Source organism: Phasianus colchicus, chromosome 7 (assembly GCF_987193195.1).
Source record: "Phasianus colchicus chromosome 7, bPhaCol1.hap1.1, whole genome shotgun sequence".
NCBI lineage: Eukaryota > Metazoa > Chordata > Aves > Galliformes > Phasianidae > Phasianus > Phasianus colchicus.
The window spans coordinates 7,735,323-7,758,445 of record NC_143442.1 but is presented as its reverse complement, the minus strand read 5'-3'; the positions used below and the strand labels follow the sequence as shown (position 1 = coordinate 7,758,445).

General features: G+C 36.6%; 1 protein-coding gene across 4 annotated transcripts in view; it reads right to left on the bottom strand.

Annotated features, from left to right (window-relative positions):
- The window catches only part of DPP10 (dipeptidyl peptidase like 10), a 357,782-nt gene that overhangs the window by 28,220 nt on the left and 306,439 nt on the right, over window positions 1–23,123 (bottom strand). For all 4 annotated transcript variants that reach the window (XM_090143605.1, XM_090143604.1, XM_031590710.2 and 1 more), the window contains exons 8-11: window positions 12,343–12,463; window positions 8,500–8,654; window positions 7,663–7,760; window positions 857–980 (exon numbers count right to left, since the gene is read on the bottom strand). In XM_090143605.1, the coding sequence (XP_089999731.1) occupies window positions 857–980; window positions 7,663–7,760; window positions 8,500–8,654; window positions 12,343–12,463 (498 nt within the window). The remainder of the gene's footprint in view (window positions 1–856; window positions 981–7,662; window positions 7,761–8,499; window positions 8,655–12,342; window positions 12,464–23,123) is intronic.

The window sequence follows — 23,123 nt, the reverse complement described above, 5'->3', positions numbered from 1 at the left end:
TGCACATAAGCAACGAGCTCAGAAATGATCCCTAGCACTCTAATACAATGGGTTTCAGTAGCAGACACTGATAGGAGCTTTTTGACTCAAAAGTCAACCTACACTAATCACCCATAATCATTATTACTTCAAAAGCCTTTGTTGTTACTGATATTAGCATGTATAGATAATATTTATACTTCCATTTAGTTCTAGGAAAAAACTATGACTCAGAATGGAAAAATAGCCAGTTGCATTTAAGATACAAGACTGAAAATGGAGAGACAGAATTCAGGAATTTAAGAAGTCAAAGCCTTGGTCAAAGAATGTCAAGAGGCTGCACTCAAGCAGAAAAAATGTATTTCAGCTTAGTTTACTCTCAAAACTAAAACATCTCTGTTGCTTTTCTATTATTTTTTTTCTGAAGTTACTTAATTTTGCTGCTGAATTTGTAAGAATTATCAGAATTTTACATGTTTTCTTAAGAGTGTGTAAACTGTGAGAGCCAGAAAGATCTAAAATGAAAATCTGTAGGAGGAGAGAGCAGAGATCAGCAACATGAAAATATCTAAAGGGACAAGCTTTCCACTGTACTAGCTATACCCACAGTATATGTTCAGCAACTGTAGTTTCCACTGACGCTAATGAATGAACAAAGTTGAGTAATTCTGAAAATGTCACTAAAAGTTGCTAATTGCATGAAATCATTTAACCAGATTTGGAATGTTCTCACATCCATTTCCTCCCTGCTGACTAATTACACTCAGCTTGCAACTACAGCATCTGCAAACCGATTTCTGAAAATCTTTTTCTGAATATGAAAACAAAATGCAGGAAGAAAACTTGAACAGAAAACTTAGAAAGCAATCTGACTTACCCTGCTGCAAGCACCAGTTGTTGTTTCACAGACTGTAAGGATGGAGATATTCTGGGGTCTATTTAACCATCTCACCACAGCCTTGGTGTTGCTTACCCATTTCACCATGGTGATGTAGTATTCCCTAAACAGACAATAAAATCACAATGTTCAGATCACTCCTGCTTCAGATTAAACATTCCAAAAAAAAAACCAGAAAATATACGGAATAAAAAAGTACAGGAAGATTTGTACTGCACGATAAGATCAGCACTACGGGATGGGGAAAATAACCCCAAATGCCCAATATCTATTTCTGGCACTGAGCAGAAAGGCTCAATCCCAGCCTGCTGTTCCCATTCCCCTGGAGTAACTGTACTCCCTCAGCACCTTCTCAGCCATTGGTAAGGCATAAACTGTTCCAACTGGGAAACATTAGCCTACGAGGTATGTCTGTGAACACACATAAGTACTTGCCAGTCAACTTAAAAACCGATACTAAACTCTGACAGAAGCCAGTATTTTCCCATAACAAACACCTTCAGAATATACACGTTTTTGTAAAAGAATCCAGCTCGGAAAAAAAGGTCTGTAAATTTAGAGGGAATGTGAGACCACTTTAAAATGTCACTTGCTATAAAACATCAAGTATTTAACAATGAGATCTCTACAGAAAAGAGTCCAGCTGAGCTACATGCAACAGTGGTGAGAACCTGTTTGGAAACTCAGTACCACTTGAAAACAAGGGTCATCATTTGCATACAACTAGGTTTTTAATCTAATACCGAGGGAGATCTCATTATGTTTTGACAGCACATATTTAATTATGCATTCAAAAGATATCTTCCTAGATCAAAACGCGGAGCAGTGCCAGCAGCAAAGCTGAGTCCAACTCTGATGCTGAGCGCAGGAGTCAGCAATTTTCCCTGCAGACACCCGGCCAATAAGGTGCTCTATGGTAGCAACACAGCTGAACAACTCAACACACACAACTTGCTTTTAGCTTTTATTTTTTGCTTTTAGTTAAATGAATATTTTCACATGCAGATCCTGGAATGATAACTGGACATAGTGACTTCAGGCATACTGTGAATCTATTTTTTGTCTGTTTGTTTGAAAATTGTTTCAAATCTTTATCAAGGAGAAAAATGTACACCAAAACAACACAAGATCTTAACATAAGGCTCTGCGACAAAGCCAACAAGGATCCAACAAACAATCCAAGTGCAACTCCAGACCTCGGGTAATTGGTTCCCCAGAGCAGAACTCAAGAACTGCGTGCCTTTCCCTTTGCATACAGGAGCCTGAAGACAGCCAAAAGGAAATGTTCGAAATACATTTATAAGAACAGGCTCTCTCCATGTGCTTCAGCACCAAGACAGCATTCACAGTCCCCAGTGTCTGATTATCCCTGAACCAAATCCTACAAAATAGAGCCTGAGCTGCTCCATTTGAAAACATCTGCAAGGAGGGATGGAAATGAGATTTAATCATTTAGAAAGCAGCTGATATAGTAATTAATAGTACAAATCAAACTATAACACCATCTTCCACCACAGACATAAACTCCATGATCACTGAAGTGAAAGCAAAAGTTCATTTAAAAACTCCTTTTTTCTCTCCTCCCATCAACTCTGCATACAAATAAGTTTAAACTTCACTACATTATGACTTGTTTATCAGGAGTGCAGTACAGTGTAACAACACACATCCTTCCGAAATTAAATACTGCCTACAAGTAATATTCCTTTGTAATTCAGAACAGACACACTGCACAAACACACATACAGGGTAGCAGCACTGTTATAGGCCAACACATGTAGCACAGTCAAAAGTTTGTAGGAGAAAAAACATGTTTTATTAGACTATATCACAGAGGGGCAGTATGGCAGAGACATAATCCCGTTTCAGTATTCAATCGGCCTAATCAGAGATGACCTTACCCTCTTGGTTCTCACTCAAAATGTCTTTTCACCCCACTCCCAGCTTTCTTCTCCCAGCACGCTCTTCTCATATCAGAGACACTGTAATATGGATCAAGGCAATCATAAAACCTGTTTGCTAATACTCATCTCCTCTACACCTGGCCCACCTAACTCTAAGCATAACCATCAAAATCCCTGATTGTCAAGAAAACTTTGTTTAATTCTTCCCTCGCAGACCTGTGGTTTTTGTTTTAGCCAGTCTTCGCTTCATATCTAATCACATTTTTCATCTCAATATTTTAGGTTCTCTTCCCTCTCATCTACTCTAAGCCTTTTTCCTTCCTGAATTCAAAGCAGTAAGCTTTCTTATTCACACTACAGACAGACTAAAGCAGACAGAAATCTCTGAAAATAGAGAAGAACTGAACACCTTATGTGTGTTGTAGAGGTGCTGCACACCAAGGTGACATCCTGAGGCCCGATGCAGACAGAGTAAATTCAGTGAGAGGTGTGAGGAAAACAAATACTTTTCCTGATTATATGGCAACAATATTTTTCTTTTTGAAGACTTGTAACTTAGTGAAATCTGGGTTTACTTCTCAGTGCTGATAAAAACGTTAGATATCAAAAGCGCTTATCATCTTTTGCCAGGCCTGTATACCCGAATTTTTTTAATCTTCCTTTCTTATTGAATGTTTTTCATTTATTTTGATTATCTCAGTTGATACGCACTCCTGGGGAGGCAGCTGCACAGATTTCTAAAATATTTATCGTTATTCAAAAATGTTCAGCATGCCTTGTTTCACTTCTATGTACTGAGAGATACATGCACATTTCTCTAGCTGCTGTTGTAAGTTTTCAACAAAGTCAGCAGAGGCAATAAGCTGAACAAAGCAAAGGGATTTGCACTGCATTATGCTGGAAGCGTAGTTACAGTCCTAATTAAGTTTGAACATCAGAAACTTAGATTTAAAATAGCCTTGAGCTAACACAAGAAAAAAAAAGTTTTAAAAAGAAGAAATAGCAATGAAGAAAGGAATCTTACTTTCGTTGATGGTCTTAATAGACTTGGATAATAAGGACAAAGGGGCTTACTTTAAGAAAGCCAAACTACTACATCCTACTTGTTTGCTGGCAAGTCCTTGAGAAACAGAAACTCAAACAGTGCACAGTGCTCTAAAATATTTGCTATTGCTATATACTTAAATTATTTTCATTGAGTCCCTGTGGTACAACTGTGCCAGGCCTGGTTCTGCCCCATTTGCAGAACTTACATTTCTTCCCATTGAACAGGGAAGGGAATAATCCATCAGTATCTTGGCACTGAGCAGGAAAGCTTCAATAAAATAAGCCCCATGAATATACTTTTATCATGGAGGCTTTGACTGAATATATTAGAGCCATTTGATAAAAGGTGCAGTAATGCATAAATCCTTTGCATTAACCTTGTGAGATAGGTATTGCTCTTGCACAGTTATAGAAGAAAGGAGGGACAGAAGCTTGAAAGAAGTGACTAGACAGCATGTCTAAGAACAGCTGAAAACGAAACCTTGTTTTCTTAATACAAAACTGCCCCCTGCATCTTTTCCACTTGAGTTAGAAGTAAATAAGATTTGTATCCAATTGCAAGGCTCAGACAAACTGGCTGCAGGAGGTACAGAAACCTTTTCAGAATCAAAAGCTTTTTTCAAGCTAGAAATATACAAAAGCATCCAAATAATTCTGTTGATTTGGAAATGCATAGGTAATTTAAAAAACAAATGAAGAGATTTTAAAGATTGCTATTTAAATTTATGTTAACTCAATTTCCTAAGTGTCTCCAGTTCCATCACAAAAAATTAATTAAAATCAATCAAAGTGATTGAAATATGAAAACAGGATGTGGTCATTCTACCTTTTTTAAGCTTTTAAGCAGTATTGGAAAAAAAATAAGAAAAAAGATTGACTTAATTTATTAAAGTGCCTTTTAAAACTACCTGGTCAGCAGTGACTGGGAATACTGCAGTGAACGCAGTTTGCTTGCTATGGCTGAAAGCAGAGAAAGGAAGCAGCAGATGACCCCTACACACTGAGGGACTTTCAAGAACCAGTGTAGAAATAACTTTTCATGCATTTCTTTAAATAAATTTCTCCACAGACTAAAACTTTACGGAGTAAAATTAAAAATATTTTTGCTTTCTTTCTTTCAGAATAACTTGAATGAAAATTGAGAAGTATTACCCATTACATTTTTAGAGTCCTCACAAGCAGTAAATGACAGTAGAGTATTGAACTGACTCAATCTTATACCCTAAGAACAGAGGAAGAGGTTTCTGCCTTCAGAGGTCCCACACTGCAGAGTTGGGCAGGGTTGAGAAGTTGAACATTACTTTTTGGGGTTTATAAATAACTGAAATCACATTTCCTACCCATTTATGCATGGGATTATATCTCTCCTATAATAGCAATTGGTGACGACGTGAGCAATATGCATTTTCACAATGCGTCAATCATGAAAGATCTGTAAAGCTATCTATGATAGTCCTCCTTAATATTTAATTATGAAATGCTACTATTATATATTTAACTAAGGATTCCATAATGAATTGATTAGAAAGGCAGTGAAAAAGACTTGATCACTGAGTATAGCCAATACTTCAATACTTTTCTTTAAAAATACGATAATTAAAAAAAACCTTCCCAAAAATTATAGTCTCCAAAGATTTCCACTGTAGAAAGGCCTGCTCAGAGGCCATTCCTCATACCAGCATACATGTTAACAAATGGATATATTGTGTATGGTATATGTGTGTGTATACACATTTGATGACCAATGTAATTGTTGACAGTTACTGAAAACCAGAGCGAAAATGTAAAATTCTCAGAATATCTGGCTCACATCTATGCAACTTTCCTATATTTTATAGCACAGATATTATGCCCTAATAGCTAAAATGAAGATAAAGTTAATTTTTTCCAGGCTGAAATAGTTTTAATCGACCTTCTGATACATCATAGAATCATTAAGGTTGGAAAAGACCTCAAAGATCACCAAGTCCAATGATCAACTCATCACCAGCATACCACTAGCCATGTCCCTCAGTGCTACATCTCCACGGTTCTTGAACACCTCCAGGGACAGCAACTCCACCACCTCCCTGTGCAGCCCATTGCAATGCCTTACCACTTTTGAAAGCAGTAGTACAGAAATGTAAAGGAATGTCACTGTGTAACAGAGAGAGCAGAGAACATTATCTTCACCAAGGACACAAAAATCTGGGGAAGGTGCCACTCAGGCTCACACCAGAAATCCTACAAACTGAGTTAAACTTCAGCTTCAAGATGCAAATAATACTTTTTAAGATATAAGTATTCGCTTGTTTGATTCTACCTTTGTTTTCAACAAATTAGGCAGAAAGAATGGGTGGTTTACACAATGCTTCCTCCTTTCACTTCTTCATATCTTTAAACAATAAAACAACAATTTTAATGCTGTTTAAGCAAGTGAAGATGCTAACCTTGGTAGCAGGGAATCTCTTTCAAATCTCATACAGGCACTCATTAGTGAGGGGCTAACGAACAGCAGGAGATATTTTTCTGTTTCTGAGCACCAATAGAAAGAAAATACTTCAAAATGCACAATGCAGTCAAAACAATTCTCTCCATGAACGCAATCAGTCAGCATTTCAGCTGACATAAATAATTACAAGGCATAAATTATTCCTGCACTAATTTTGGATACCTCAATTTGTGTAGAAGAGAGCTAAGGCCAGCTTGAAGTTCGTAGTGATGGCTGTGAATCACTACCCACCATTAACTTCTAGATTGTTTTGGAAACCATTACTGTAACATCTTTTCTCAGAACTGCAAGAACAACCCAGATACAGTGTTTTTTTTTTTTAGAAATACACAGCTTCAAGGCCTATCTTTCTATTCTGTTTTTTTCCCCACCCAGTAATGCCCTCAGAGAAGAGGGAAGTGGTACATCTCTGCCCTCAGACTGCAGCTATAGCTGCACTGTAGCAACTCTTTATTACTATAACCTATATCATATAACAGATTAGGGCTAGAAGACCATTAACATGTGCACTGAAACCACAGTGGGAATTCCAACAAGACAGCTGTAATTGTCAAATTGGAATAACCCTAAGGGAAGAAATGGAAATTTTCTTGCCCTTAAGGAAAAGTTTCAAGTGATCTCCAGTGATACAGGTAATCAGGAGCTCGCCTTAAGACAGTAACTTTATCAGGAGGATTATCAGTTACAGCAAGTCCTGAAGTCAAAAGGACCATTAAATCAGCTTAGCGGTCCCAAAGCATGATTTTTTCTAATGATCTTCCTATCAAGCACAGGTACAGCACAGCCCTTCTTAGTCTGTGTGACCTGATGGCATCACTTCTCCCCCTGCCACCTCCCTGCATCTGTCAGCTGTGGGGAGAAACTAACATTTCCATAACCTAATACATTTGAAAAGTTTAATATGTTCATCTCTAAATGACAGAACATCCTAGAAACATGTTCTATGCATTAATAGTACACCTCTGTGTTCTGTAATTTCATTTCAGAAACAGAAACCAACAAGTTGGCTCACAGCAAGAAAGGTTACAAATGAATGCCGCAGCAAGCTCAGAACCAGGGCAGGATTTGGACCTCTTGACTCCATCTTAGAATTCCTAATTTCACATATTTCAAGAGAACTGAAGCTCCTCAGAACATTGGAAATGAGCAAATTCCAGATCCCTGAGTTTTTTAAGAGAAGATGTATTTGACCTCATTGTCTTTATGTCCGGCTGTGAGAACAAGGTCATGTGTGTTCCAGCCAAATACAAGAGTTGTGCTGAAGTAAAAATGGCAACCAGTAGCCTGAGAGACAGTCACATTAAATCAAACACAAGTTTCACCAAACAGTGAAATTAAAATACCTTGATTTAAAGCTGTCAGGTGGCATCAGTTCCAGTGTATGCGCTGGTCCGTACAGATTAACTACAAACAGCTTTACTGTTGGGTTTGTTTGACCTGCCTTTGAAAAAAAGAAAACAGGAGCTTTAGAGGTACTGAATGAATCAGTGGCAGCTAAAATAGACTTGCTTATTAGCATAATAAAGTATGTTTACAATAACGAGAAAGCTCTTTAATTTTAAAAGCAAATTTCACAGCAAGTGAAATACAACTTACACAGATGAAGATATTAAGTATTAATTGCATAATCCTCTTGTTGTCCCTCACTGATGGCAGCCCTCTGGCGCAGGGCAAGGGGACAAAATTGGAAGTGCATTGGTCAGTTCCTAAAAGAGCAGCCAGATCCAGATTCCAGCAGTCTTTTTCAGCCCCCAGCATTCTTCCAGAAAGCTACATAACCTCTATCTGACACAACACTTCTCTTCTTCCTCCCCTCCCTTCTCTTTCATCACCATTTTCTCTAGGTCTTCCTGACTTACTGAGAAGGAAATCTCTATTTTTGGCACTGCACATTTTTAAACATTTTACTCTTCTCTCAGAAGTGGTGCATTGACTTTAGCATGCCATATGCAAATGATGAAATTGCTATGAATCATTCTGTCTTCTGCTCCCTCACTTGATAATTTCCTTCTAGCAAGAAGTGTTACAGTCTACTAGAAAAAAACATTTAATTAATATTTCCTGAAAAGCAACATGAACCAAGTCAGTCCTCCTTACCTTCTGGAGACGTTCCTTTCATACAGAAAACCACCGTTGAACAGACAATAGGAGGGTATGGACTACACTTGTACTTAGCTTACCTTGGGGTATGGATACTGCTTGGCTTTTGGATATAGGCCTCCAGTAAATCGGGGAATAACCATGCTAGGAACCAGGGAGTCATTTATGGTCAGGAATGCCAGTCTTTCACCATCTGGAGACCACCAGTGGGCAATGTGAGAATGGAGAAGTTCCTCTGTAAAAAGAGATCGCCTTAGCATCATAACAGTAAGTACTTCAAACTTCCCAGCTCATCCAGTTGCCACTGACTTATTCTTTCTGTGGCTACTTGAAGTGCGTCTGTTTTAATTCCGCTAATTTCGCATTATACTGACTGAATGTTTGGATAACAAGGCATAGGAAAAGATCAAACTTGTCCCATCTTCCTCAAATGAATACTTTCATTGACATCAATACATTATTGTAAATGTGAAAGATAAATGTAGCTGTCATATGTTTAGTTCTGTTCCATTTCATTATACATGTTTAATTAATTTTTAAATGTTTTGGACAACTTTAATTGAGAGTTCTTTTAGGATTGACAATCTGCTTTCTTCTTTAGTATGAAATTTTATTATGCTTGATTTCTCTGCATGCAGATCCTCACATGGTTGCACTTACGTAATGATTTTTGGAGTGCAACATTTGGGGGCTTTTAGGGTCAGCTCAGTTTAGTTTTTTGCAATCTAACTTTTCAAAAATAGTTTTAAAAATTTGTTTTAAATCCAAATTTTATTTGATTTTAATCCAAATTTTATTTGATTGCCAAATAAAAGTCATTCTCTAAATGTAATGCATTTGTTTCTTGTAGTTATTGTCATTATATTTTGTACTAGGAATTAAGAACAGGAGCATTCACAGAAGCAGCACATACAACTGGAATACCAATAAAGCAGCTTGAGACCAATTCGAAATTCACCCTGTACAAGTCATTTGTCTTCCAACTGTGGAAAGACTTGGATGTTTTTTGTTATGTATTTGATAATTCTTTTTTTGCAAGTATTTTGTATTCAAATTTGAAGAACATGGCTGGAAAACTGATTGAGAATAACATAATAACCAGAATAGAGGCAGGTCAGCATACATAATTTAAAAATCTACCTACAATACCCACTTAAATTGTCAAAGGACACTCTCCAAGACACAAATCAGATTCGGAAAGGATTGAAGTGCCTGAATGAGTTGAAGCCTCTAGGGAAGAAGCAACGAAGCCCAAATCTATCTTCTGTATATTCTGGGTCATGCTTCTGCTCCCAGACTGCATATCTAAAGCCTTTTACACAGGTGACTGTGAATGAATGGGGTACATCAGACAGAAAAATTATAATTGTGCTTGCTTTAATTATTTTAATAGCGAAAGCGTTTAATAATTGTGCTTGTACTCAAACTAGGTTATTCACACTAAGCTATTTTCATATGTGTCTGTATGAAGGATGAGCACACAGAGAGAAGCAGAAGCCTAACCTCAGACAAGCATCACTGCCACTATTGAGCTAGCTGCTGTTCTTTCCAAGTTCACCCACTTTCTTCCTCTGTTCATCGTGAAATGTCTACAGCTTAAAGGAAAAGTCATTTGTTTTACCGACAGCTTCGCTTATCTTTAAGACAAATGAAGTTACAGAAAACTACATCAATCTACTTTACATACTACTTGAGATGCACTGGTAAACTGAAAAAAAAAAGTATTGACATATTGGCATGTGTCAAGGAGAAGTTTAGTTTTGCTTCTCATTAGTTCTCCCAAGTGTAGGTCTTGCTAACACTGAAGTCCAAGCTACATAAAATTCAATACTCACACACTAAAATATGCCTTAAACTTCTATCTGTATAATTCTCAGCCAGGATCTACTTCATACCTTCCAGACAGTTCTGATAAAATGCTTGGCAAATACCAGAACCAATCAGCTCCATCAGGTAACCTTCTGTGATCTCTTCTAGCCTGATTCATTTTTCAATATTCTTATAATCCTTTGCAGACTAAAAGGATTTATTTTTATAAAGAATCTCATGCTGCATTTTGTTCTGCAAACTAGAGCTGTATCCTTCAGCATACGACACTCATAGCAGCTCCATGCTGCACCAAAAGGAGAACAGAAAACGCAGGCTTGCCCTCTCCAGTGCTGGTGCCCCCAGCTGCATGCAGAACGGGCTCAAAGTTGCCCTGTTGCATCTATGAATAGGACAAAATGTATGAACACAGAAAAACATTGGAAAACCTTCACTGGAAGTGGCTAACTATTAAATACACGCTAAGGGATGCAAACTACCATTCTAATTTCAGAGCTTACTTGGACAGAAAGCAAAACTGGGCAGTTTTCAGTGCTGCCTATGTGAACTATCTGCTCACAAATACTCAGATGCCAAGAGGTACAGACAACATCATTTCTGAGGGCCCCACTAAAGTGCCTTGCTATCCTGTGCACTACCATTCTTAAAGAACACTCTGCCCTGCAAAACTCTACTTACAGTAAGTAAGATACTTAAGGTAACTGAGTATTTAACACACCCACAGAATTAATGAGCCCCAGAGTCCCACAGAAACAATAATTGATGTATTAATTTAAATCTCTTTTATCGAGGCTAGATAATCTGCTCCAAACTTTTTTAGTTATGTTAAAGCATTTCAGGTGCAAAGAGAAACCCTGGGCTACAGGGGGTACAGAAGGTATTTTCAGAAGTTGGAAGATAACACAGACTGAGTTGTCCTCCACTGCATTTTGGCACTGCTTGTCAGCAACAGCACACTTTCAGAGAATCACAGAATATCCTGAGTTGGAAGGGACTCTTAAGGATAATCGAGACCAACTCCTGGAGTCCATTCTGAGTTGCTTTAAATAAAATTAGCAGTTGCTGCTGAGGTAGCACTAATGACAGTATTAAAAACTTGCCATAATACTCAAATTGGATTCAAGTATCTTCTTAGAGACAAATGCAATCTTACTGCCTGCTTTCTGGGGCTGGAGTCTCTTGCAGGTCATGCTAATGCCAAATACCAAACACTGAAGAATTCTCAGGTAAAAAAAAGATTGCACCAGATAACATCACCATCTGATATCTATCCAGCAGTAAAGAAGGAAAATATAGCTAAGTCTACTTCTATGCTATGATTTGTCTGTGTCTCCAGTTAGGATGTTTTAATTGTAAATGGACTTGCACAGTTGTTTATGGCCGCAAGTTGTATCAGAGGAGGTTTAGGTCAGACATGAGGAAAAACTTTTTCTCTCAGAGAATGGTCAGGCACTGGAATGGCTGCCTGGGGAGGTGGTGGAGACGCCTTCCCTGGCAGTGTTCAAGAGGTGTCTGGATGAGGAGCTACGAGATCTGGTTTAGTAGCCTGTGGTAGCAGTGGCAATGTGAAGACGGTTGGACTTGATGATCTCATAGGTCGTTTCCAACCTTGTGATTCTATGATTCTATGATTCACACAAGCAGCAAACTGACTCCTATCTCTCCTCAACTGTGTGCAAATCCAGATAGCTCCAAAGGAACAAATGGAGTTATTCTAAATAAACAAAATATACAGGGTGTTCAGTTTTATTTCAATAGCTCTATTTGCAATGTCAGCTCCACTGAAGTAGGCAGTGAAAACCCAGTGTTTTTAGGATTTCACTACTATGTATATTTTTAACATACCATCCAATATTCATAGTTCAGCTGACATAGTTTGGTTGGAAATAAATTCCTCTTTCCCATGAAGTATTGTTATATGCAAAACACCACTCAATACAAAGTAGAATAGATACAAAGGCAATCTTGCAAGAAAATGAGAAGTCAAAGAAGCAAAAGCAACATGAGAGAGCATTTTCTGAAATAGATTTTTGCTGTTGGTTCTGTGCAAGAACCTCTCATCTGTTTTAATAAACATAAATATCTGTCTGGCTTACCTTCATACAACCAGTCTGCAATTCCATTAAAAATAATTCCTTCTTTTCCTGAAGATGTCAGGCGCAATGAGCTGCTCTTTACATCAGGCTGGTAGTAGATGTTATTTTCAAAAATATAAATCTGGATGAGGTAAGAGGGAAGGAAAGAGAAAAGAACATTTTCTTTGATATAAATGAATGCTCAGCAAGCAATATGCAATTTTCTCAGGCTCAGAACAGTCAACAGAATAATTCATCATGAGTTTCCTCTGACATAGGCTACATATTTCCTTTTATTATCAATTTGGACAAAGTATGCAAACTTTTAATACTCATGCTAGGCCAAATTCTTCCTTTGAAATAAGTTTTTGCAGTTGGAATGTTTTTATTCATTTTAAGAAATACTACTGCATTTGTCAGAATGGTAGAGGAGGCCGGTTTTATAGTAGCTGAATAAATTAAAGAAAAATCTACTTATTCCACTTTGTCTAATAAAATCTTCTGTCTTTCTAGCCAAGAAATTAGACATAGTTCTGCAAGTATATACAGCAGAGTACATACATAATAAATGTAAGCTGTAGCTTTGTATCAGTGTGGAAGCTTACTGAGAGAGCAAAAGTATGTCACACACTGCTGTATCACCACCTTTCACCCATCCACAAAGAGACCTTTAAGCACTTCACTGTAACAGACTTTGGATATGCAGTATCACAAATTTCCTCACTGGAAACATTTTCCCCTGGATGAGGTTAATAACAAATAAACATCTGATTTGGGCTTTTTTTTTTCCCCCTTCCTGTGAAATTACAACTGTTACATATGTCTTTGCACAGCTTAACAATGGAATCAATCTAATACCAATATTACACTAAGAAAAAGCAACTAGTAGAACAACAGAAGTAATATACAGTACAAAATTTGTGTAACAGGATTTAATCACTGTATGCTGATATATGGAGTCACAGGGGCAGCTAATATGAAGTAAATATATTTCCAACAAAAAGCATTTTAAAAGCCTAGTCATTTATTATTCCTTCATACTTCTAGGACAAACGATTTATGGGAAAATACTAACAAGAGAGCTAAGTATTATTCTTGCTGTTACTGCTGTTCTTTCCTCCTCAAAATTACTATCTGAAATAGATTTCCCTCTGAGATCCCAAACTAATGGCTTTTCTTGATATCTAATAGTAGCCACTTCATGATTCCACTGCATAAAGCAATAAAGCTGAGATTTTTCATCCCATGAGCACTGCAATGATTTTCACCATTCCTGTGAATCAAGGGTGACTTGGGACAGTTATTTTGATCAGTAAACCAGAACTATGCAGGGAGATCAAAATGGAAGTAAAAATATTTGATCCAGTTTGAATAATCCAAAATGTACTGTACTATAACTGTAGTTTAATAAACAATATTTGATGCACTTCAGAGTTTATGGAAGCTGATGTGATCCAGCATTCATGCCAAGAGAAAGCAAAGAATAGAGAACTCTGGAGGTATCAGGTTTTTGAATTAATACTGACAAATACTTCTTGTCAATATATATAATTCAATATATATTTCCACGTTCAAAGCTGTTTTTTTTCCTAAGATAAAAGGAAAAGTAGAAGTAATAACAAGAAATGGTTAATTACCTAACTCTGCAAAATAAAATAATTTAGCCCAGCACTCTCTATTAAAGCGATTTCAAAATATTAATACCAAACTAAATTACAGATAGCATGAGCAATGCAAAGCACTGTATTGATCACTGCTTAGTAAAGAGCAATTTTTTACAGCTGATAATCTCATTTTAACAACTGCTTTCAGAAGATTACTAAAACACTTTTTTGATCAAATGATTTTACTTTATTTGAGTTTCTTTAACTAACGAGCTCTAACTAATTAATTTTTCACGATTACAAGCATCACTTTTTTTTTTTTTTTTCAAGTATCATTGCGCCATTTGCCACATCAAGCCAACAAACCACTATTTAAACCAGCAGGAATGGATACATGCACACTGTCAACAAAAGAGCTGCCTAGCCCTGAAGTCAGGCACCCATTCATGACCATATCAAAGTGCTCACTGATAAATATTTATCTCCTTCACCTCTTGGGAATAAGGACTTGGAGTTAAGCTGTCAATTTGCACTAGTACAGCAAATTAGGCTGCAGAGTTGCAACAGGAGTGATGGCATCATGATGAAGGCTACCAGCAGTGGCTTGAGAGGCTCTCTGCTCTACTGTCTGCAAATCCAAGCTCCAAAGTTGTTTAGCCCTTTGTATAAGACTTTGTAGAGCCATGGGAAACAATCCTCCATCTTACATTTCTGCCAAATCAATGCAGCCAACTTCTAAAAACAATACTCAAAGTGAATTGTCTTTGTATGGTAATTCCTAATATATTTATATGTTATGTCACGTACTACTGAAATTGTAATGGATCACCATTTGAAACTGGTTTTGTTCACAAGACACAAATAGATTTCGTTTGCTTTGAACATCCAACACTATATTAGGAACCAAAAGAAGAGGAAGTCTTTCAACATCATGGTCAAACTCCCTCCTTTCTCTCACGCACCAAAGTTTCTTTTTTTGTATATTTCATTAGAATATGCTTTCAAGCTTTCCTTTCAGAACAGAAAAACTAGGTTGAAATTTTGTTTAAGGAGGAACCTGTGGCTGCTGATTTTTTTACAGTATAGCAAAACACTGAAACTGAATTTTTGAGCCATTTTGGTCTTTAAAATTGTGCAAAAAACTTACTGATCAAAACAGAAGAATTACTCTTTGATGAGAATCTTGCAGATACATGTGCCTAAAATCCCGACTTAAAAAAGTGAAACTAAACATGAACCCAAACATTTCCAGGTGAGACTTTCACAAACTTAATCACTTTGTACGGGGTGTTTTGGGCGTTGACCCAAACCAAAAATTTCTCTTATTAATCTAAATTCACTCAGATTAGGGAGCAAGTAAAACTAAAAGGTTTTTTCTTATTTTTTTCTTAATACCACCTTCAACCAAGACAGTGGTGAGGCTTTGGCACAGTTGTGGCTGCCCCATTCCTGGAGGTGCTTCAGTCCAGATTGGATGGGCCCTGGGCAGTTTGATCTGCTGTCTGATTTAGTGGTTGGCAACCCTCTCCACAGCAGGTGGGTTAGAAACAGCTATCTTGGAGGTTCGTTCCAACCCAAGCCATTCTATGATTTTGTACGCTTTTTTTTTTTTTTTTTTTTTTTTTATTACTACATCATAAGTGTTCATAGTAGCTACTGAATCTTCCAACATTACTATAAAAGGAGGAGTTGCTAACTCTGTATGAAGCAGGTACTCTCAGGAGTACATCAGTGGCTTTGTGCCCAAAATACTTTCACAGCTTTTTGGCATGATGATAAGAAAACAAATTGAAAAAGGCACAAAGTGGAACCAGGCTATACTATCTTAGAAATTATTATTATACCTTTTTTTTTTTTTTTTTTAACCTTTTCACCAACTACTCCCCAATCATTTCTAAACAATTTCCAATTATTTTTATCTAGGATCTTTTGCTAATAACACTCTAAAAGGGTGTAAACATCAAAAGCGATGATCTTCAAAATTACGTGACTGTTTTCTTAGACTTTTGGTAGAGCTAAACACATCAACCTCAAAAACAAATGACAAACAAAACTACAGCATTTATTTAATTATTTGAATAACTACTTTCTAATTTCTGTAGGAATATTTTGGACTAGTGAGCAATTAATTCTTGATAATGATCACGTTTATTTCAACTGACTGTGAAGGATGAGAAGCTCTGCTTGCTCTGGTATTCTACTTACTGCACCAACCCTCCCCTTTCTTTCACATCCGTCAGACTCTGAACTATTCTTTCAAAAACCATCTTCTAAACTAATTTCTATTTGTTGCTTGCAATGTTTCACAATTGCATGTTCTTATTTAAATGACAGAAGACAACTTTGTTTTTCACTTGAGGTTCACTACTGAAGCACAGGCATAACCACATTCCTACAAGATAACCTATAAGCAGCAGGACAAGTTTTTTACTCACCAGTTAGACAACAGCAGAAGTGTGTCCACAGCTGCGTGGAGGTACAATTGCTTACTCTGAGCAAGAGCAGTAATGGAGCAGGGCTTTAAGCTCTGCAAGGGGCAGCAGCTCCTCTATCAACAGCTGCCAAAAAACTGGTAGTTGAGAGAGACACTCCTGGGTAACATACATACACATATATAAATGCTTATAAATATATTTCAAAATGCATATAAATATAGGTATAATGTAATGTCACTGATGCCCCCAATATAAATAGGACCCTTTTTTGGGTCTAGAAGCAACTCACCCACGACACACTGAAGGTATTTTTTACCAACTTAAAAAGAAAACAAAAACAAAAAACACTGCAAAACAGCAACAGTATCTGTCATAGAATTACCATTGCAAATAAAAGACCTGGCTTGCCATCTTCTCTACCACTGTTCAGTATCCTTGAAAGCCCTGACAGATGCATTCTTTTTCTAACAGAGCTACAGACTGTGTTACTCTTAGTCATGGTGTAATGCTTGTTCTCTTCTATTCAAACAGATGCTTTCTTGCCATCTATGATTTCACTTACTATACCCCTGGGACTTACAGACTTCAACTGGGATTGCCAGACCATTATTAAACCCACTGTTACAGAAGATAAGTACTCCTTTCTACCCTTTTCCCTCAACTTAATCTCATTTAGTTGAAGCAGCTTTCTATTGAAGAACAAGGTGTACTTAAAATGACATTTCTGTGTGTTGATGCAACAAAAATGTAACTTCTGTTTTCCTCTCACAGGGGGAAAAAACTTATTTTGGTAAGAAAACACTTTCTGAAGTTATTCAGAAGAACTGGACATACAGAAACAAAGTGGAACAGTTATTTTTTAAACCCAGTTAGAAGATTCATGATGGCAATCCAAACATCCTGGTCCATAATGAAGCTCCTTTTTGGCCAAGAGCCATGGGGCACAGAAACCCTTCAAGGTCTTCATTTTGTTGCAAGAAAGAAATGCCTTTTTAATTTTCTGTGACGAAATGGTCATTTAGCTCATTTCCTCCTACAGGTTGAGACTTGGATAATTCCAATCATCAATTAAGAAGTTATATACTAACACAAGAAACTTCCTTACTGTAAGAGTGATGGAGCACTAGAACAGGCTGCCCAGACAGGTTGTGTAGTCTCCTCTGGAGATATTCAAGACCATCCTGGATGCCTTCCTGTGCAATCTACTGTAGGAAAACTGTAGGAAAACAGCTTTAGCAGGATGTTGGGCCAGATGATTTCCAGAGGTCTCTTCCATGCAGTACAATTCTGTGAAACTGCCAAATTAAGTGCTGGTGCAGGAGCAACTCAAATGACTCATGATAAAGTATACTGCAGGCACGGTAAGAATGATAGATACACCACCATCCTGCTTATGATGATGCTCTGCACATGTTTATATATCTTGGAGGAAGACAGGTGTTGATTTACCATTCCATATATATGAAACTGAGAGCCAGTGTATACTAAAATCACTTGGGAAAAGAATCTGAATTCCAGGAATGCTTTGCACACACTGGAAAAGTAGCAAGGTAGAAGGTTAGTGTCTGCCATTCTTGTTCATGGAAATGAGCTGCGCAAGAAACTCTATGGAAATGAACTGGGACACTCTCACACTGAGAAACTAGCAAAGGACAAGGTAAGAAACTGTTACCCCCCAAAATTATAGTAAATTTGATTGCCATGATTATTCTGCTGATGTCTTTCTTGCAGATATCCCAAGAGCCAAAGAGAATCACTATGTTTTGGATAATATAAAACAGGAAAGGGCTTACTAAGCTTCTACAAGTGTGAATTCTAGATGGCTAGAGTATTCACTAGTGACTTTGCCCACTGTGATCATGCTGACTTCTTGCTGTATCATTTTTCACCTCAGAATTTCTCTATTCAGAGCATGTATGTTGCAGGAGGACAATTTCAAGGAAGGTTTAGTGGAATTGTATTGCAAAGTAGCTTTGTGGTATCTCTTTTCCTGATGTTGCATCTGTAGTCTATTTGGAAATGTGAGCTCCCATGAAAAGCAATTGCAAGCTTTAATGTTTGATACATTTTGCAGTACAACTGCTTCGAACATCGCCAGTACTGTGGAATGACTGACCCTCACAGCATTTATTTATTTTGCAGGACCATCTATACAGGTATAACATTTTCTGAGCAGTTCAGCTCCAGCTGTGGCTCCAGCTCTTACCCCACAGTTCCACGTACACCATGATCCACTAAATTACACAGAGAAAAGGCACAGCAGGTAAAATCAGCTATTTAAGGGAAGTGAAGAAGTGTAGCATTAGGCAAAAATCCACCCTCGCCTGACACATGTCAAAATCATCAGACAGACTGCAAACAAGGCATGAAGCAAATAATAATTAATAACAAAATGATTATAATTACAAGCAATAATAACTATATTCATTCTTAAAGGTATCAATTTTCTAAAGATTATGATTGATTGAGGCAGGAATTTTCACTGGGGGAGCCTTTCAGTCCTTTTGATTGTGTTGCAATTAAAGAACAAAGGAAGCAGCTGTTGATCACTATGAAACATAGGGACATCAAAACATACAACCCATTGTCATACACAGCCTTTTTTTTTTTTTTTTTTCCTTTTGTCAGTTGCAATATGTTAACTTTATTTTGGTAGTAACCAAGATGCCATGCATGGCATGAAGAACAGAGCAACAGAACAGAAGCACAACTTCTCTGTTATCGAGATTAACGCCACTGCATCACAGTAACATGTTAGCACTACCATTTCTGAACAACTGCAAACAATCCACAAGGCTATTGTATTTAATTATGATTTAGAACACTTATAAATCTACTGTAAACAACAGCAGGCATGCACTCATAATGTAGCTAAAAGATTAGTTATCACTAACACGGAATATGCCAGGGCTGAATTTACAGGATATTAGAAATTCCATGATAACTCTCATGTTTACATCCTTGCTTTCCAATAAAATTGAGGAAGCACTGCCCTTTCTTTTTTTGACACATGTTAATTAAGATGCCTTTCCAATGATATCAGAATATGACATTCACTAAAATGCATCCAATTTTGTGGTAGAAGACATCAGTGTTTTTTGTTGTTGTTGTTGTTGTTCAGTTAGTTTTGATAGCAAATATAAATTGACTAAATGAATACATTACATGATCCACAGCTATAGGTTTGCCTGCAGTGCTTTTGGGTGGATTTCAGAGTTTGTGAAAACACAGTCCACAATAAATCCTGCTACCTCATCTTCCCCAGTTCTGATTTAGCAAAAGAGTACAATCAAATTTTGACTCCTCTTCTCCTTGACTGTATATTTAGTTTTCCTGGGTGGCTGTTTCTAAAGAATTTCAGACTTTGTTTCTGCATTACGAAAAGCTATGTAATTTTCACAACTAGAAGTACAGCAGTCCTATTTTATGAGCATTGGACCTGCAGTTAATATTAGCTAACAAAATTAAGTGTGAATATTCAGATATGCTTTGTTACACATACACATGTTGAACAACAGGATAGTGTAGATGAGAGGGAAGTACTTCTGCTTTCTTTGCTCCCTGCAGGCTGCTATGAAGACAAATCCCAGTGATTACTCCTACCAAACATTTGCATCTATGTCTATTCATACTCCTCTTTGAGTAACCTGTGTGTAAATATATATAAACAAATAACTATATGGAAAAATAATTGGTTTTCTAGCATATGACAGATTTCCAATATAGTTGCTTACTAAACAGTTACAGATATGAAAGTGGATACAAAAGTTCGTTTACATGCGTGCATGTTTTAGATACTGACTTGCACATTAGTTGCATTCTAAAGTTGTGACAGCAGAATAAGAATCAAGAAGTGAGGAGAGGAGACATCTTTTATTGTGAGAATGAGGGAGAGGGAAGGATAAACATCTTTCATCTCCACTCTCAAATTATTCATTATAGAGATGTTGGGTCTTTTACTGTTTCACATGAAAAAATGTAATAGAAGAATAATGCCCCTATAAAACACCATTTTCTCATTATTCCTTCACAACTTTCAGATGGAGCCAAGTAGCTATCTTCATAAAAGGCTAGCAATATCTAACCTTTACCACTTGAAATTTTAAAGTTACCTTTGATACCAGGACACATTCGTTGCATTTCACTAAGCAATTAAGAGACAAAGCAACTTTTGTGCTCAGCAACACCTTGCTTCCAACTTCTAAATGTCCATGCTCTCTACAGCTCTCAAAAGCTTTATAGAATACATCCAATCTTTGATAAAAAGATATTTTTATCTGTTTGCCCAAATGGCATTCTCCACTTCCTTTTTTTTTTTTTTTTCTGAGATGCAGAGAAATTATTTCATACTGAGTGTCACTTTTGAAACCAGAGAGCATACATTTAGCACTTATCTTCTCCAACTCTATTTTTAAATGAGGGGACACTTAATAATAGAAGATAGAAATTAGATCTGTAGAATACTTTCAGAGAAACTAATCATTCAGTTTTTTATTTGAGTTTAATAATTTAGATGGAAAGGCAAAGAACAGTTACATTTTATAATGCTAGTTTGAGAAATTTAAGAGCAAATTCAATGTTTAGCAGTAGATTATTGAAGAATATAGTTTCACCAAACTATCAGGTAATTGATTCTCATGTGAAGAGAAATATTATATTTCTTCTGTATCCTAAAAAACAAAATCAGTTTTGGTAGAAAAAATAAAAGAAGCATAAAGCTTTTTCAAGTGTGCTAGTAAGTCTTCCGTATAATTTCATAACAGCATCTGACCGTTTAGTACACTTCATCTAAGAAGTGTCCTAAATGAAATCTAAACTTATGGATAGAAATATTTGGAACAGAAAATAGATTCACAGAAACTTAAGAGTACCCTGAATTGGAAAATACCCACGTGTATCATCCAGCCCAACTCCTGACTTCAAAAAGGAACACCTGGAATACAACTCATAGTTCTGAGAGCAGTGTCCAAATGCTCTTTAAACTCTGTCAGTTTGGGATTGTGATCCCAGCCCTGTGGAGCCTGCTCCAGTGCCCAACCAACTTCGCAGTGGGTTTTTTAAATAACAATAATCATACTTACGTTTAATGTCATATTAAAATGTTCTTGTTTATTTCTAGTTCTCAAAATAAATGGAAGATGACATACTCCTCTCAGTTTTACTGCCATTTGCGTCATTAGAATCACGAGCAAAAGGAAAGATGAAATAAAGCCTTGACATTTCCATATGTCATTTTAAGTCACTCATATTAAAATACTCCAAGTCCAAAGATCAAAAGACTTTGAAAGTAAAAACAGATTAAATATATTTAAGACTTACTTAAGTAGTGTTAATTAAGCTTCTACTTGGCTCATGAACACTGAGATATTTTCTTCCTCATTTGCAAACATTGGATTTTTGCCAGGAGGGGGTGCCAAGTATCCACAGCATTTATTGTGCACAAACAACACAAATGTATCCCAGAAAGTTACCCATTTTTACAGTAGTATTGTTTTGAACTTTAATAGAACAAATTGTAAATGAAGCTTTTAGCAACTTCTGGTTCTTAAAGAATCTGCTGTGCAAGGCACGTGTCCAGCACAGTCCCACTAATTCCTTATTTACCAAAATTAGCTTTGTAGTTAATCTGGACACTTGGCAAACAATATAACATTAGAAAACTTTTTATTATTATTATTTTTTTTTCTGCAGTATTATGTAAAACAGCATTCTAATGCAATAAATAAATAAGGCAGTAAGGAATTGTCACAAGTCCAAAAGGTGCTTTCATTTTAGTGGGGCTATAAATGCTGATAAGAAGAGAAGGCAAAACGGATCTCCAAGCAGTACAGCTTTCACAGTGCGGAATGACAAAAAAAGCAAAGGATTCTTGAACTAGTGTGTTTATTTTTGATAATAAAATCAAGTTTGTCTCTGTTTTGTTAATGAGTTTCCTTTTGTTTGGTTTTACATAGTTGTCATATAAAGTGAGGTACTTTTCCTTTAGTTTTTTTTTTTCTTTTTTTTTTTCTTCTCTCATTTTCTTTTTGTAAATACTTCAGCTTCTGTGCCTCTCTAGTTATGAGTATCCTTTCCAATATTGGAACAGAGGGAAACTTTGTTCTCTAATATTTTATACATTTTCCAAAATTTGATGAGAGCAACTTAAATCCACAGTTCAGCTGCAGTCAACAAATCGTTCATTGTGTGTAAAGGAAAATAGGTAATTCTAAACAATGAGGACATAAACTGCGTTAAAGCATAATAAAAGCTCATCTTCAGTCCTACCATTTAATAATGCTTTCTTGTTGATGGCATCAAATTTTGATGAAGAAAGCTATCAAGCTCCTACAAAGTTATTTATTTTTTAGTATTCTAGAGAGCTAAACCATTTGCTTTATTTCTGCCATTTTGAAATATGGATTTATTTACAAATAATCATTCATACATAACTAAATCGACCATTATTTATGGTTATCCAACACTTCCTTTCACAATCACATATCATATCATAAGAATAATAAGTTCAGTTCAATAAATAACATACCTACTGTAAATACAAAGGCAAAGTGGTTTACATGGATAGAAGTGAATAGAAAGAACATCATACAAAATAAACATGTGCCACCTAGAGTGAAATTAAGGTGTCAACTATGTAAAACTTTTTCTTACAAGCTCAGTCAAACCGAAGACCTTCTAACCACACATCACTGATTGCTACTTTAAGTAATCTTTCCGGTGACAGACAATAAAAACTATCCATATTGCATGAAGTGCTGTGGAG